The sequence below is a fragment of the Leucoraja erinacea genome, chromosome 31 (genome assembly GCF_028641065.1).
Source record: "Leucoraja erinacea ecotype New England chromosome 31, Leri_hhj_1, whole genome shotgun sequence".
NCBI classification, from domain to species: Eukaryota; Metazoa; Chordata; class Chondrichthyes; order Rajiformes; family Rajidae; genus Leucoraja; species Leucoraja erinaceus.
In genome coordinates, this window is record NC_073407.1 from 12,521,178 (window position 1) to 12,537,166 (window position 15,989).

General features: G+C 43.6%; 1 protein-coding gene across 1 annotated transcript in view; it reads left to right on the forward strand.

The window, feature by feature from the left end:
- LOC129711794 (collagen alpha-1(XI) chain-like) overlaps positions 1-15,989 on the forward strand; it is an 85,476-nt gene that overhangs the window by 35,816 nt on the left and 33,671 nt on the right. Inside the window, exons 2-3 of the mRNA XM_055659729.1 lie at positions 6,925-7,072; positions 11,445-11,603. Of these exons, the coding sequence (XP_055515704.1) occupies positions 6,925-7,072; positions 11,445-11,603 (307 nt within the window). The remainder of the gene's footprint in view (positions 1-6,924; positions 7,073-11,444; positions 11,604-15,989) is intronic.

Below are 15,989 nucleotides of genomic sequence, written 5' to 3' on the forward strand. Positions count from 1 at the left end.
TCAAGAGGATAAAGGGGAAGGAAAACTATCCTCTGCTTGTAAGCAGACACTCCAGTGCAGTTGCAGGAGAGTGTTGTGTAATCAGATGTGCCATTTTTCAAGTCCGATGGAAATCCTGCACACTTGGGTACTATTTTGAAAATGCACTTAGTTTAGTTTAGAGATACAGCGTGGAAGCAGGCCAATCGAGTCCGCATCGACCAGTGATTCCCGCCCATTAACACCACCCTACACAGACTCGGGACAATTTTACATTTTTACAAAGACCTGGACGTCTTTGGAGTGTGGGAGGAAACCGAAGATTTCTGAGAAAACCCACGCAGGTCACGGGGAGAATGTACAAATTCCTAACAGACAAGCACCCATAGTCAGGATTGAACCCGGGTCTCTGGCACTGTAAGGCAGTAACTCTACCGCTGCACCACCATGCCACAAGTAATTGCATCCAGGTCGGTAATTGCTTGTTATCACTAATGGCTTTTGTCAATGTTCCAAATGTGATCATTAGCACTTTGCTGTTTGTGGGAACTTACTGATGAAATATTGGTGCCACATTTCCAACCTCACAAATCACTTTGAAAATCAGTTTCATATGCACTCTTGGATTGGTTTTGAACAGGATATGAAGGGCAGGATATAAACACAGTCTTTGTTTACTTGGGGCTTTAATCCAAAGGGTATGAAGTGTCACTAGACATACAACCTTGTGCCTCTTCCACCGATGAGACTGAGTGAGTGGTTCTCACTGCAACTTGCAAGAGTCCAAAGCAGGAAATGGAAATGAGATTTAAAGCATGTTCAGAAATCAAAAATAATGAAGGGATTGGAAACTGGGAATCGAAGAGAAAAAGAGAAAAGGTGGAGAAATAATTTCAAAAAGCATGAAGTTGTGCAGACGTAATATGCCAACAGTCTAAAGTTAAATTCACACAGATGAAAAATCATCTATTCCTGACCATACACGCCTTAAATTTGTGTTCGATTATGCGTAAGTGCACTGTAAATTAACAACTCAAATGCATTGTGATGTCAGTAAAGGTCGGTGCGCTGGTTCCTGAGACGGCAGGTTATTAATAATAAGGAAGGCAAGAAGTATGTATGCAAGCAGTTATTGAAAGGGATTTGGGGTAGAAAAATAAGGAAGTCTCACTGAGTTTGTACAGGGTTTTGGAGATGGCTCATTTAGAAAACACCCTTGCAGTTTTCCTGGTCAAATGTAACAAGAAACTGTGGAAAAACCTTGCATGCTACCCAGTCATATCATGCCATACAAGGCTACTATCAAGCCAACACAAGTACGGCAGGTAATGTAAAGAGAAGATTGCCAAAGTGTAGAATAGTATTATAGCATCACAGTTGCAGAGAAAAAGTGCAAGGTTTGCAATGAGGTACGTTGGAAGATAATAACTTATGGGAGGACAGTCCAGCAGTCTCATACCTGCAGGGAAGAAGTTATTCCTGAATCTGGTGGCATGTACTTTCAAGCTTTTGTATCCCCTTGCCCAGCGGGAGAGGGGAGAAGAAGGAATGACCTGGGTGAAAATGGTCTTTGATTATGTTGCAACTATGCCAAGGCATTGTGAAGTATAGATGCTTTCCATCTGCCTGAATGAATGCATCTCCAATAACTCTCAAGAAGCTCCACAGTGAAGCATACCCACTTGATTTCTACCTTGTATATCAACTCACCCATCTATCTCCTTCTCTGTGCATGCACAGTAAGCCAAGTATGTGTCATCTGCAAAGCACATTGCAGTAACCCATCGAGACCACTCTGCCGGCACCTTTCAAACCACCAATCCTTTCCCACCACGAAGAGTTCAAGGCATGTGAACGCCACCACCTGCATCTTCCCCCAACTTGGACATGTGTTGCTTTTCTTTCAACATCATCAGCTCTAACTCTCAGAACTCCCAACTTGGGAGATACCAAAAGAACTGCAGCAGCTCAGGAAAGTGTTTCACCTCCACCTAAAGGTCAATGAGAGGGAGATAATAAATAGGAAGGAATTGCAGTTGCTGGTTTAAACCGAAGATAGACACAACAAGCTGGAGTAACTCAGCGGGACAGGCAGCATCTCTGGAGAGAAGGAATGGGTGACGTTTTGGGTCAAGACCCTTCTTCAGTCTGAAGAAGGATCTCAACCCGACATGTCACCCATTCCTTCTCCCCAGAGATGCTGTCTGTCCCGCTGAGTTACTCCAGCTTTTTGTGTCTATCATCGAGAGATAATAAGTGCTGTCCTTAGCAGTGTAGATGGGGTGGGAGATTGCAGCCTTCACGTGGTCTGCCCTGTTTCGACGAATGCAATCAACCTGGCGTGTACAATCAAATAAGATCAAATAGAACAAGTTGTCTTACAACTTTAGGCTGTGCACACCATACGCAAGCAGAAGAGAAGCAGTGTAGATCGATTAATGCATTGTTGAAATAGTGAAGTAAGGTACTTCATATAAATATGCTACGCGTTCCTGCTGCAGTGTCGCAGAGGGACATGGGCTCCACTATTTAATTTGGCTCAGGAACAAAATTAAAGTGCAAATTTACAGAGAGCAGCGATTAAAAAGGATGTGAAGAAATGAATATCAAACTATAAAAATAAATAATTTGTTCTCTATTTATCTAACCATTATGTTCTACAAGTGAAAGTGATTTGACAAATTTCCAAGGTTTAACAGACATATCATATAACTTTCTTAAAAAATTTGCCTGCATAAATTAGAATAAAGTAAAATCTTGTAAATGTATGAAATAGGCCAAAGCTTTCTGTTGGCTTTTCTTATGTTTAATTATTATTTGTTAAATTTAATTGAGCCAAAATACAGGGTATCACCCCCAAGTATCTGAAGTGTGTGTGTGTGTGCGCTTCTCAGCTAAAAATAGAGTGGACAGGTTGAGTGAATGGGCAGATGCGTGGCAGATGCAGTATAATATAGATAAATGTGAGGCAATATAATTTGGTGGCAAAAACAAGGGGGCAGATTATTATCCCAATGGGGTTAGGTTAGGTAAGGGGGAGGTGCAGCGAGACCTGGGTGTCCTTGTACACCAGTCACTGTAAGTTTGTGTGCAGGTACAGCAGGCAGTGAAGAAAGCTAATGGAATGTTGTCCTTCATAACTAGATGATAGAGGATTTCAGTATAGGAGTAAAGAAGTTCTGCGGTTGTATAGGGCTCTGGTAAGATCACATCTGAAGTATTGTGTACAGCTTTCGTCTCCTAATTTGAGGAAGGACATCCTTGTGATTGAGGCAGTGCAGCGTAGGTTCACGAGATTGATCCCTGGGATGGCGGGACTGTCATATGAGGAAAGATTGAAAATACTAGGCTTGTATTCACTGGATTTTAGAAGGATGAGGGGGGATCTTATAGAAACATATAAAATTATAAAAAGGACTGGGCAAGCTAGATGCAGGAAAAATGTTCCCAATATTGGGCGAGTCCAGAACCAGGGGCCACAGTCTTAGAATAAAGGGGAGGCCATTCACCCAGACAGTTGTGAATTTGTGGAATTCTCTGCCACAGAGGGCAGTGGAGGCCAAATCACTGGATGGGTTTAAGAGAGAGTTAGATAGAGCTCTAGAGGCTAGTGGAATCAAGGGATATGGGGAGAAGGCAAGCACGGGTTATTGATTGGGGATGATCAGCCATGATCACAGTGAATGGCGGTGCTGGCTCGAAGGGCCGAATGGCCTCCTCCACCTATTTTCTATGTTTCTATGTCTTTGCTGAGGGGTGAGATCGATGGGCCCTTATGGGCACTTCCTCCATGCGTGACACCCATAAACACGCCTCTAGTGTTTATTACACATTCGACATAATCTGACACGCTGTGTTGCCATTTACGTGCAGAAGTGTTACACAGGAAGTCAACAGCTGTGTGATAATTTCAATAAAACATTCGCAGCACAGTTTATGAAGGAACCAAAAACTTTAATTAAATCAGATGACCAATTTGCGTGCAAAGGCAAGCACAGAATGTTCTGCTTGGGTGAGTCTTGGGTTGTCAGACACAGTTACTTAAGTAATTTATCATGTTTTTTTTGCCACAGTGAACAGTGGGAATTGTTTTCCAATAATTAATAACCGTATGTTTTTGGAACAGGTTTTCCACATCACTCCCCGTGAAAAGTTAGATATCTTTGAGAACTAATATTTGCTTACCCCAAGGAAGTGATTCATAAACTTGGTGCGATTTCAATGATGTTGAGGTTTGAAAATATTTTTCTAAGTTTCACTGGAGAAGAGAAGAATAACTTGGTCTTATTTGTTTAGCTGCTACAATACATTTCAGTCATAATGCAATAATCCAGTTAGTAAGCAAGACAGGTGCCAGCAACAGGCCTTGTTTCCCCAACACTAATGAATTTGATTGCGATTCAGCAGGACCCGTGAGTATAACAGGTCACCTCACCCACTGCATGGTGAGTTTAGCAAATTGCCTTCATTAGCTTCAAATAAATTCCTAGCATTTTTATAAGAAGCAAAACATGATGCAGAATAATTGTCTGTCCCAGTTTGAGTAGAGTCAATTCAAATCAAATTATAATAAAATGGACAAAAAGTTAAACCAAGATCAGTTTATAAGAAGGAAGAAGGGTTTTGGCCCGAAACGTTGCCTATTTCCTTCGCTCCATAGATGCTGCTGCACCCGCTGAGTTTCTCCAGCTTTTTTGTGTAACCCTCAGTTCAGTTTAGTTTGTCACATGTACCAAGATACAGTGTAAAGCTTTTGCTGTGTGCTAACCAGTCAGCGGAAAGACAATAAATGATTACAATTGAGCCATTTACAGTATAGAATCGATGAATCCTGATTATTCCTCCTTTCAGGTAAAGGATGGGAACTGTTCAAGAAGGAACTGCAGATGCTGGAAAATCGAAGGTACACAAAATTGCTGGAGAAACTCAGCGGGTGCAGCAGCATCTATGGAGCGAAGGAAATAGGCAACGTTTCGGGACGAAACGTTGCCTATTTCCTTCGCTCCATAGATGCTGCTGCACCCGCTGAGTTTCTCCAGCAATTTTGTGTACCAAAGGATGAGAACTCTTGTGTATATGGTGCCTCGTACTAATATCTTGTACTTTATAATGCTAAAGAACTCTGAATGATCATGTTGGAGGTGACCGAAATATCGCTTGAAATAGATTTTGTAGGTTACTTTTAAACGATAATTAGATGAATGTCAATGTGTCCTGACACTTAAACTCTGATGTGTGGAGAGAAAGCAAATGTTTGTATTCATATGATAATAATGGTCCAATGGCGTATAGGTAGAGTTGCTACCTTACAGCGCCAGAGACTCGGGTTTGATCCAGACGCCATCAGAATATGTACAAGATTCAAATTCAACTTAAAATGCAATCTTCATTGTCCGGCCCATGGGATGTTTTCCACATCTCAACAGTGGTTAACTGATGTCCTACGCTTTCTGCAATATTCTGCTGCAAATCAAATCCATTGAAATATTTTGTTTGAATTTTGTAGATGATCACGCAAATCAATTTGTTTATCAAACCTGGCACTACAAATCTCACAGTTAAAATGTTTCCCCTCAGCGTTTGGTTTATGAATGTTCAGATGGTACTGCAAATCTTTTTCACTTTTGCAACCATTCCTTCACCTCCTGACCAAGACTGAAGCTATAGACCTGATGATCAAAGTGTTGTTGGTTTAGCTTGGTGACTATAGATGGCAGAATTGACAGTCAGAAAGTTTGCCAAGATGCTTATTGCAAGCAGTGAGATGCCTCAAACTGGAATGATAGCAATGGATGATTGTTGCTTGAAGGCTAATAAAATTGCATCAGAAGCTAGGACATCTGCCTGGCCTTGTTAGCAGAGCTTGTTAGTAAACTACTGTGAAAAGGTGCCAATAAACTTTGCATGCAAGCTAAATTCTCTTTCAAAAGAGGGATTGGGACAGTCAAAACAATTCAGTGACATGAAACCATTCTTAAAATATCTTTTACCTTGTAGATGATTTGATGTGGAGTGAGATTTGCCCGGACTAGTAAGATGAATTCAGAACTAAAAGGTTGTGCTACTGGGTGGATTCAGATCATTCATACAGAATGAAGCATAGCATCTCTTGACTAAAACTGTATCTGTATTAAGTAAAAGCCTATTTGCCACTTTTTGTTTCTATATTCGTCCTCAATTTACAATGGATGATCTCTGGGTTAAAGATGTTAGATACCAAAATGAAACAATTAAAGAGCTCTATTTAGCACTGGCCCGCTTAATATTATCACTCAGAGCCTATATGGAACAAACAAGTGTAACGTCAGTCTGAAGAAAGGTCCTGAACTGAAGCGACAGCTCGCCATGTTCTCCAGAGATGTTTCCTGACCCGCTGAGTTACACCAGCACTTTGCGTCTTTGTTTCTTGTTAATGGCCAGTTGTGTCAAATTGAGACAATGGGCACGAGTGGAAGGATATGGTTAAGAGAAGAAAGAAAATTACTCGGCTTGGATGGGAAAACTAGTTGACGCACAGGATTCCAATACCTGGGATTCTGTACTTCAGAAATCCCTTATCATCAATCATGGTTACAGATCAACAGTCTGAACGCCTGCTTGAATACTCAATGTATTGAGAGCACACCCTGGGAGTAATATTCCATTTACAAGTAAGTGTAGCAGTGTTGATGGTTTAATATTGTTCCCGTGCAATATCGCATTTTTGCTGGGAATTGGGTTGAGATTCCCAATCTCTTTTTGCATTAGGCTTTCGTAGAGGAATGGCACGTGAATCCCCACATCGGTGGCTGGAATTTAGACCTTTTGAATAAAAGGACCGTGTCAAACCAACTAAGTCATCTTTTTTGTTTCTTTTCTCTGAATTGTGTACTGTATGCATCTGAATGACATGTACATTGAGCTTGTGACTGAATTTCAATGACTGAATATTTCTTCACTTTCCAGATGAAGTAGACCTAGTGGATAGGCTTGTTTCCTCGTCTTCTGATCTCACCAACGTGTCGATATCCACTGATGAAGAGAACTGTACAGTCTATGAAATTGGGCAATATTCCACGCTCAGCGCACCCACCAGAAAAGTGTTTGGGAGCAGGTATGACCCATTGCTTTATTTTAAGGCATGTTTCTAGATTCAGTGAGATGTAAAAAGATTCATTGTTTCGAGTGTTACGCACAACCATTCAAATGCTGTGAGATGATTTCTCTTTGCATAGTACACAGTAAAATTGTTCTCCTGGTCAAGGCTTCCCAAAGTATAAAAGCTATCTAGTCCATTATTACATGCTGAGTAAATCAGACTTGGTTTGACGAGCTGCTGAAACAATCCTCCAAGATCAGAGGAAGCAGAAACCATGACTCCTCCATTATTGAGAGCGACTCGTTCCAACTACACTCACCAAGACTGTTGGATACCGTAGCATAGTTCAATGCCATCATTGCACACAGAAATCTTCTGTGACCCAATGAGGAGTTTAAAAACAGTTGGTGAGAGGGACTTGGGTCTGCTCACATCACAATATCCACCAGTAACTCTACACCAGGTTGCTGGTGGAAGTTCACTTACTACTCTGCCATGGTGGAGCAGGTAGCACTAGCCTTGTCAACAGGGAGAACTGTTCTCGAGGGGGCAACTAACAGTTTCCCCACTTATAATTAGTCATCTCAGAGGTGGGCATTGGTGGTTCTCATTGGCCTTCTCACTGATGAATAAGGTTCAGTTCAGGACTCAATTTTCCTTGGATCTACAGGTGGGTGCTGTGATCCCGGCACTTAAATCGGGTGGAATTTGCTTGATTCCGCTTTTAAAAAATACCCAATGTCTTGGCCTCCATAGCAATCTGTGGCGATGAATTCCACAGATTCACCACCCTCTGACTAAAGAAGTTCCTGCTCATCTCCTTTCTAAAAATATGTCATTTAATTCTGAGGCTGTGCCCACTGATCCCAGACTCTCCCACCAGTGGAAACATCCTGCTCACATCCACTCTATCCAGGCCTTATACATGTTCGATTGGATCTTGTGGGCTTCACAGGCACCACTGCCAACTTTATACCGTTCTCAAGCTGCCTAAAATCTATTCCTTCCAAATGTTCAGACCTCAACAGGTTCCTTCAGCTCAGAAGTATTTAAATGATGCTGTGTTTCAGAGATTGGTAGGTGGTCCAGACAAGTTGCAAACATTCTGGGATTAACACGTCAGTTCACATAATTTGGGAAGCATAAAAGGAAAGTACAATGTTTGAATTACTGTTCGTTATTGGTAATGAATTCAATACCAGCATGTCATTCAATGTCACATTTCAAACTGCTATTTATATCGTGCAATCTTGTGCAAGTTTTTTTGTTGTTGCTTTTTTCACTATTTAAAGGAACACTTCTCTACATGCTGGGAAACCTGAAGAAGCATCTTCAGCAAAGACAGCAGACTTTGCAACTCCTTCCAAAGTCCACAAAAATTGCTGAATCTAAGAGTGAATGTTTCTTTTAGCACTGAGCTCCCGAGAGACTAATTCCTTGGATCCTCACTCGTGACACCGTGTGTGTGTGTGTGTGTGTGTGTGTATATATATACATTTCTATATACAGTATACCAGCTTGTCACAGGCATTGTCAGAATACTTTCCCACCAACATTTGGGTAGGAGGCAAGAAGTATATTTTTCTTGTCGCAATCGTGAAAATATGTCTTGTAAGGTTTTCACAGCGGATGTCAGTTTGAGTTTCTGCATTCCCATTCCTTATGCTTAATCGCTTGACTTCCTGCCAATTAGAGGAAACCGTGGGATCACGAGCAACAGAGTGATGTGGGTACGATAACGAGACCTTTCCCAAAGGAGACATCTACTGCTGGCCCCTCAATCACTAGCAGACATCAGATGTGTTCAGATGGAATACAACAGCGTTTTCCCAGGGTGGAAATGCCCAACACTAGAGGACATAATATTAAGATGCGAGGGCGGAAAGTTTAACGGAGATATGCGGGGCAGGTTTTTTTTTTACACAGAGAGCGCTGGGGGCCTGGAACACATTGCCAAGGCTGGTGCTGAAGGCAGGAACGATAGTGACATTTGAGAGGCTTTTAGATACATGGATGTACAGAGAACAGAGGGGTATAAATCATGCACATGCAGATAAGATCAATTTAACCAGGCTTCATAGAAACATAGACATAGAAACATAGAAATTAGGTGCAGGAGTAGGCCATTCGGCCCTTCGAGCCTGCACCGCCATTCAATATGATCAAGGCTGATCATCCACTTCAAGTTGGGACAAATTTTCTACATTTTTTCCCAGAAGTATTTTCTGCGCAGAATAGTCCTGGTTGTGGGAATATTGTGGGCGATATATTGATGATTTGGTATTTTGGGTTTGTTCAGCTGCTTTTTATGTAGGAAGCTTAATGTTGGTATGTGGGGAGATCACGTCAGCGAAGGGGGTCAATAAATGCAGCCTAACCTCTCTGGCTTCATGTTTCTATAGCTCAGCACCCGAGTCCTTATTAAAACAATCTTGTACATGTTGTTTCTTACGTTCTGATAGATTTTTGTCTCGGAGCCAAAAATATTGCAATGTCTGTGTGCGACCTGAACAATAATACAAATATTGCAACATTAGAGCTTAGAATTGGGAATCCAAGCGGAAAACATTCCTATTCAACTGACAACTGCTAAAGTTTTTGGCAAATGCACAAACATAGACATTGGAGCCCACGGCAACTTGTTACATGCTGCACAATCCGATGTCAACTTTGTTTAGTTTAAATAGTGCTGGATGTTGTTTTCAGGTGAGATCATGTAATCATGTTATCTGTGATCTTGGCCCAGACACTTCTGTGCATATATCAGTCAGCACACACCAAATAATCTAACTCACATTTCCGCTCTTATATAATTTGTAGCTCAAAATTCCACTCTTCGATGATTGTTGAAGGGCAATTTAAAAACATTTTTTTTTTTTTTTTTGCAAGGTTTTGCTTTTTTTCACTGTTTAAAGGAATACTCTTCTACACACTGGGAAATCTGAAGAGCTATCTTCAACAATGACAGCGGGCTGCTCATCTCCTTCCAATGTCCACAGAAAGTGTTGAATCTAAAAGGGAGTGTTTCTTTCAGCAATGAGCTGCTGGGATACTAATTCCTTGGATCCTCACTTGTGACACTGCGAGCTACACCCCATCCCATTCTGTGCAGCTATGACGATGGCTGGTCACGGACTTCATGCCAGGAGGCAAGGGAATGGCCATCAGTGAAGAGCCCACGTCCAGAGAGTCTTCGTAGACACCATAATCCAACTGCACTTGCTGTGTTTCCCTGGCAACCTTCATCGTGACATTATCTGGAGGCCCTTCAAGCACTCGAGCTGCGAATGCTCCTTCCATGGAGGTCAAGGCCATGTCGACTCTCATCTTCCTCAACACTATTATTCCAAGCATTTGATGAACCTGGGCCTTTTTAATGAAATGAAAATGTTCCACACACTGGGTGTGCCAATGGAACCACACGAGACTCCATGTTTCTGGTGGTCAATTCTGCCAAGCAGGGTGGGCCCTGGGGAGCACATACATCTATGATGGTATTGGGTTAAACAATTCTGTCACCTGCAACAGTTGTGTGGGGAGTGCCTGGGGGGGGGGGGGGGGGGGGGGGGGGACTCCATGTTTCTGGGGGCGGGGAGGTGGCTGGTTACTAAGTTAGAATGACCAAGTTGGGGTGACCAAGTGGTTGCTGAGAGGGAGTCCATCATCATTCAGTACCTGCTGTACATCGAGCTAACAGCCTATGCCAGAGGAGCTAGGAGGAGACCTGGAGCCTGAGGTCCATCAGGTGAGGCCAGAGTAGAAGCAGGGGAAAGAAGGCAAGGACCAGAACAATGTTGGCCTGGGCTCTTAGCTGAGTGGAGGGTTTGGCCACTGGCTTTGCAGGATATAAGAGACTCCCCAGCAGAAACAGTATCCCCAAGGAACCTGCAAAATAACATTCTCCAAAGCAAACCAAGTGACCATCCCCACAGTAAAGTCCTCAACAGTGGAGCAGTGCTCCAATAATGGATGAGGCCACCTGCAGTCAGGACATGTGTGGATCTTATGCCCTGACTTTAGCATATCAATGAATATGAATATGACAAGCTGCCGGAGGAGGTAGTTGAGGCAGGGATCATTGCCTGTGATAAGGTGATTGGAAAATATTTAAATAGGAATCTCAGGGGTAACTTTTTCACATAAAGGGTAGTGGGTGTGTGGAACGAGCTGCCAGATGAGGTAGTTGAACTGTCCCAACGTTTAACAAGCAGATACACAGTACATGGATACAAGCGGTTTGGAGGGATATGGGCCAAACTCAGGCAGGTGGGACTAGTGTAGATGGGACATGTTGGCCGGCGTGGGCAAGTTGGGCTGAAGGGCCTGTTTCCGTACTGTATCACTCGATGACTCTATCTGTGACTCTACTCACTTACTGACTTGTTAGTTTTGCAGACGAGTTCAGCCTACTGATCAAACTCCGCTACAGCATGAGGGAGGACACCACCCTGTTCACAATCCTGGGCTCGCAGAGCCACATCTTGCTGCAAGTCCGGCTCAGTCCCTACGCCTTTAGCTTTGTGACCACCAGGCGGCGCCACTATGAGTAAGTTGGGAACACGAGGAAATGCTCACAAACCTTTGCAGCAAAATGTTGAGTTGTACCAACTAAGCAATGTCTGTTCATCTCCCGACACGGATGCTGCCTGACCAGCTGTGATAATGCAACAGTTTATATCCTGTGCAGCAATTCAGCATCTGCAGTCTACTGAGTCTACAATGTAATCTGTGTTCTTTATTCACATAACCTTGACAATTAATAACAATGTACAGAGAAAAATCCCTCTTTTGTTAAGTGGATTCATAAACGAAAAGCAATCTGTGTGTGTACGTGTACCTTAGGCTATGCACCTGCTGTTGCAAGACGTGACTCATTTTGCAAGTGTTCACTTTATTCAGGGCTATATGAGTGAAGGCAGGGATAATGCTGTGTCTGAAAGAATCCTTAAAAAACCCAGTTTAGGATGAGACGACAGGTTCTGCTGATGTTATTTCTGGGTCTTTAGATCACTGCACCCTCTCTATAAATGCACAATTGAATAAGATACTTGTATGTAGATAGACACAAAGTGCTGGAGTAACTGAGCGAGTCACGGCAGCATCTCTGGAGAAAAGGAATAGGTGACGTTTCGGGTCGAGATGCTTCTTCAGGGCCAGCATACTCCGGCGGGTCAGGGTCTGAAGAAGGGTCTTGACCTGAAACGTCATCTATTACTTTTCTCCAGAGATGCTGCCTGATCCACTGAGTTACTCCAGCATTTTGTGTCTCCCTCTGGAGAAAAGGAATAGGTGATGTTTCAGCATGAGACCCTTCTTCAGGGTCTTAAGAAGGGCCTCAACCTGAAATGTCACATATTCCTTTTCACCGGAGATGTTGCCTGACCCGCTGAGTTACTCCAGCATTTTGTGTCTATTTCTGGTGTAAACCAGCATCCACAGTTCCTTCCTACACAAGATACTTGAATGTATTTGTTTGCTGTGTGGTTATCCAGAGCTCTGGACCACTGGGCCCGACACATACATTCCTCCATTGGTAGAAGTTGAATAAATATGAAATAAATAAACCAGTATCAATAATGCAAGCCAAGAACCGGAGGCAGGTTCAATAACAAGATTTAAAAGACGGTTATATGGATAGGAATTGTTTGGAGGATATGAGACAAACACGGCCAAATGGGACTAGCTTCGATGGTGAGCACAGATGAGTTGGGCTGAAGGGCCTGTTCCCGTGCTGTGTGATTCCTTGCTTATTTCTTGTCTCACAATGCCTCAGAAACATCTCTGCCTGAGGCAGGCATCTTTGCTGTTTTAAGTCTGAGCTGAGTTCTCAAAATAGGATTCATTTTCCCCAAGCAAAAATGATCAAGTCTGGGGGCAGGAGGTGGGTTCCCATGAACTGCTGTCTGGTTATTCTTGTTTAAAAACCTTGAACATTTCAACCCTTGGGAGATCCCTTTGCGCCAATTTTAAATTGGAATCTACTCGGGTCCTTGAACCGAAATGCCGTTTAAATCAATTCACTTTCTCCGAGTGTGTAAATGGCCTAGCTTGTCAAACAGCATTTCTGCTAAACAAGTCGATCATTATCTGCTTGTCCTTGACATTTTTAAAATCTTTTTCATGCATCTTGTTCGAGTGCCCTGTCTCAACTTGCTCTCAATCCGTTAGACTGTCAGAGGTTCCCGGAAGTTCCCAGAGGTTTTTGTCAGTCTCCCTACCTGCTTCCACTACCTGCAACCTCCGGCAACCACCTGCAACCTCCGGGAACCGCACGGAAACCTTGGGTGGGGCGCAAAGTCTCCAGAGGTTTCCGTTCAGGTTTCCTAAGTGGGACAGGGGCATTAACGTTTTACAAGACTTTCACTGTGAACATGCATTGAATTTTGTTGTTCATTAAATAAGGGAGTGACCTTTTCAAATGGGCAGTGACGGGCCAGAGTGGTGAGGTTGCCCAAAATTTCAGAGGAATCCTGTGTTCCACCTGTGATGCTGCTGGCTGCAGCTGCCGGAGCTGCGGGCTGAAGCATGAGATTCGGCTGCTCGCAAGTGATCCTGCAGAACTCTCGAAACGTACAGAGAATACCAAACATGGCTAACGACGGATATTAGAGATGTGGGCAGCAGGCGGATTGCAGTGGGCTGCTCGGGTGAGCGAAAGCAAAGAGACACGCAGTTAAGCTCAGAGACTGATTTGACGCATTGGGAGAATGCCAGCAAGATGGAGGGGTTACAGGATAAATGGTTAGGTGTAGAAACGAGGAACTGCAAATGCTGATTTATCAAGGAAAGAGGCAAAGTGCTGGAGTAACTCCACAGATCAGGCAGCGTCCCTGGAGAACATGGATAGGTGACGTTCCAGGTCAGGACCCTTCATCCCGAGTAGGATCAGCATAATTTGCCCCTTTTTGACTGGCCAAATGCCTGAGTCCAGTTGCAAAAATCTCAGCTTCTATGTTGCGTCTGAAAGTGTATTCAACTCTTCGGACGTTGGTTGATTGATTGACGAGTCCAGCATGACAACAGACCCTTCGGCTCACCGAGTCCATGGCAACCATAGATTACTCCTTGACAAGCTAGTTCCATGTTATTGCACTTTCACATCCGGTCCCCGCACACTAGGGACAATTTACAGAGGGCCAATCAACAAACAAACCCGCAGGTCTCTGGGATGTGGGAGAAAACCGGAACCCACGCAGTCACAGGGAGAATGATGTGCATACTGCACACAGACAGCACCTGAGATCAGGGTCACAACCGGGTCTCTGGCGCTGTGAGGCAGTGACTCTACCAGCTACACCACTGTGCCACCCTTAAGTTATCCCGGGGCTTTAGTCCTTCAGGGAGTTAGATGTGGCCCTTGTGGCTAAAGGGATCGGGGGGGGTATGGAGAAAAGGCAGGTACAGGATACTGAGTTGGATGATCAGCCATGATCATATTGAATGGCGGTGCAGGCTCGAAGGGCCGAATGGCCTACTCCTGCACCTATTTTCTATGTTTCATTAGTCTTTATTCTGGTACAGTTTGGAAGCGTTCAGGTTTCTCCCCACATCACCTTTTCAATCCTTGACCATCTCCCCTCACTATCTTGAATGTTTTTGAAATGGTATAAAAGGGAAACAAAATGATATTTGTGGCTTCTGCACCATTGTGTGCTGCCCTCACAGTAATACATACATTGTGTATATGCATCTAATGGGGAAACAGCAGATGTGTAGCAGGTTAATTGTCTGTACGGTCCCAGCACCAAGACTATTATCGTGGCTTCAGCTGTAACATGTGCAACAACTTTACGTCTGTGAATCTTGGCATTCAGACTCGGCTTCCTCGGGCCAGAGTTTAGTTTCTTTCATTCTTTAATTTCCCTTAATCTTTCGTTTGCATCTGAGCTGCATCTGTGGAGTTGATTGTTGGCTGCTGGCCAGACTTCCTCACCTCGGCACCTGAAGCACCTCCCCCCGTCTCCATTACAAAGACTTGGTACCTGTCAAATAATGCAACGGAGACAGATGACCACGTTTAAGCTGGGTCGCGTGTCTGCCGGTTTGCGGGATAGAGAGATCTAACAGATTGATGTGCAAGCATGCCTCAACCTCAAAGCTTTGTGGCGGGCCTTTATGAAACCAATTCACACTGTAGGCCATATATTACGTCATGTGTTGTTTGTACAACTGCTTTCATTTTAGCCTGTCATCTTCAAGATCAGCTCTACTATTGAAAAGTTCCAGTTCTATTACTCATGCCACGTCTTTGCCAGTTTTGTTCCCAGATGTTGTTTCTGTAGGATAACCGACAGAAGATCTGCAATCTTTGCAGAGAGAATGGATTATTGTGAGGATGTAGCGCCTGTGGTAATGGTGGGATCAGTGCTTCGTTTGAAGATTAAAATGTGCCGGTGCACAAAACATCTGCATGTCACTGTCCATCAATCTGGTTTGTAGAGGTGCCAGTACGCCCGTATTCTCACAAAAAACGCACTGGGTATGATGTAGTGCTTTCCCCCATTCACCCCGAAATACCCAGACAAGATGCACATGTACCTGAGATACCCCCACTCTCTTTAAAATACCCTTTGTCTGACTCCAGTAATACTCTTTCAGCTGTTTACAATGTGTGAAGTGGCACTTTCCTGAAAGGAATAGATTTAGTTCAGGCTTTTGAAGGGACTTTGCTGTTAATTGTCACAGGAACAGGGTACTGATTGTGGACGATCAGCCTTGATCACAGTGAATGGCAGTGCTGGCTCGAAGGGCTGAATGACCTACTCCTGCACCTATTGCTTCTTGCCTATGTCTATAATGGAGCACGGTCATACAGCAGAAGAGGCTTTGAAATTTTGCATGCGGAGACCAGACTAGGAGCCTCCTTCAGATGGCATTGTAAGCAAGCCTGTATGTCATAAGAATATGGGTAGAATTAGGTCATTCGTCCCAT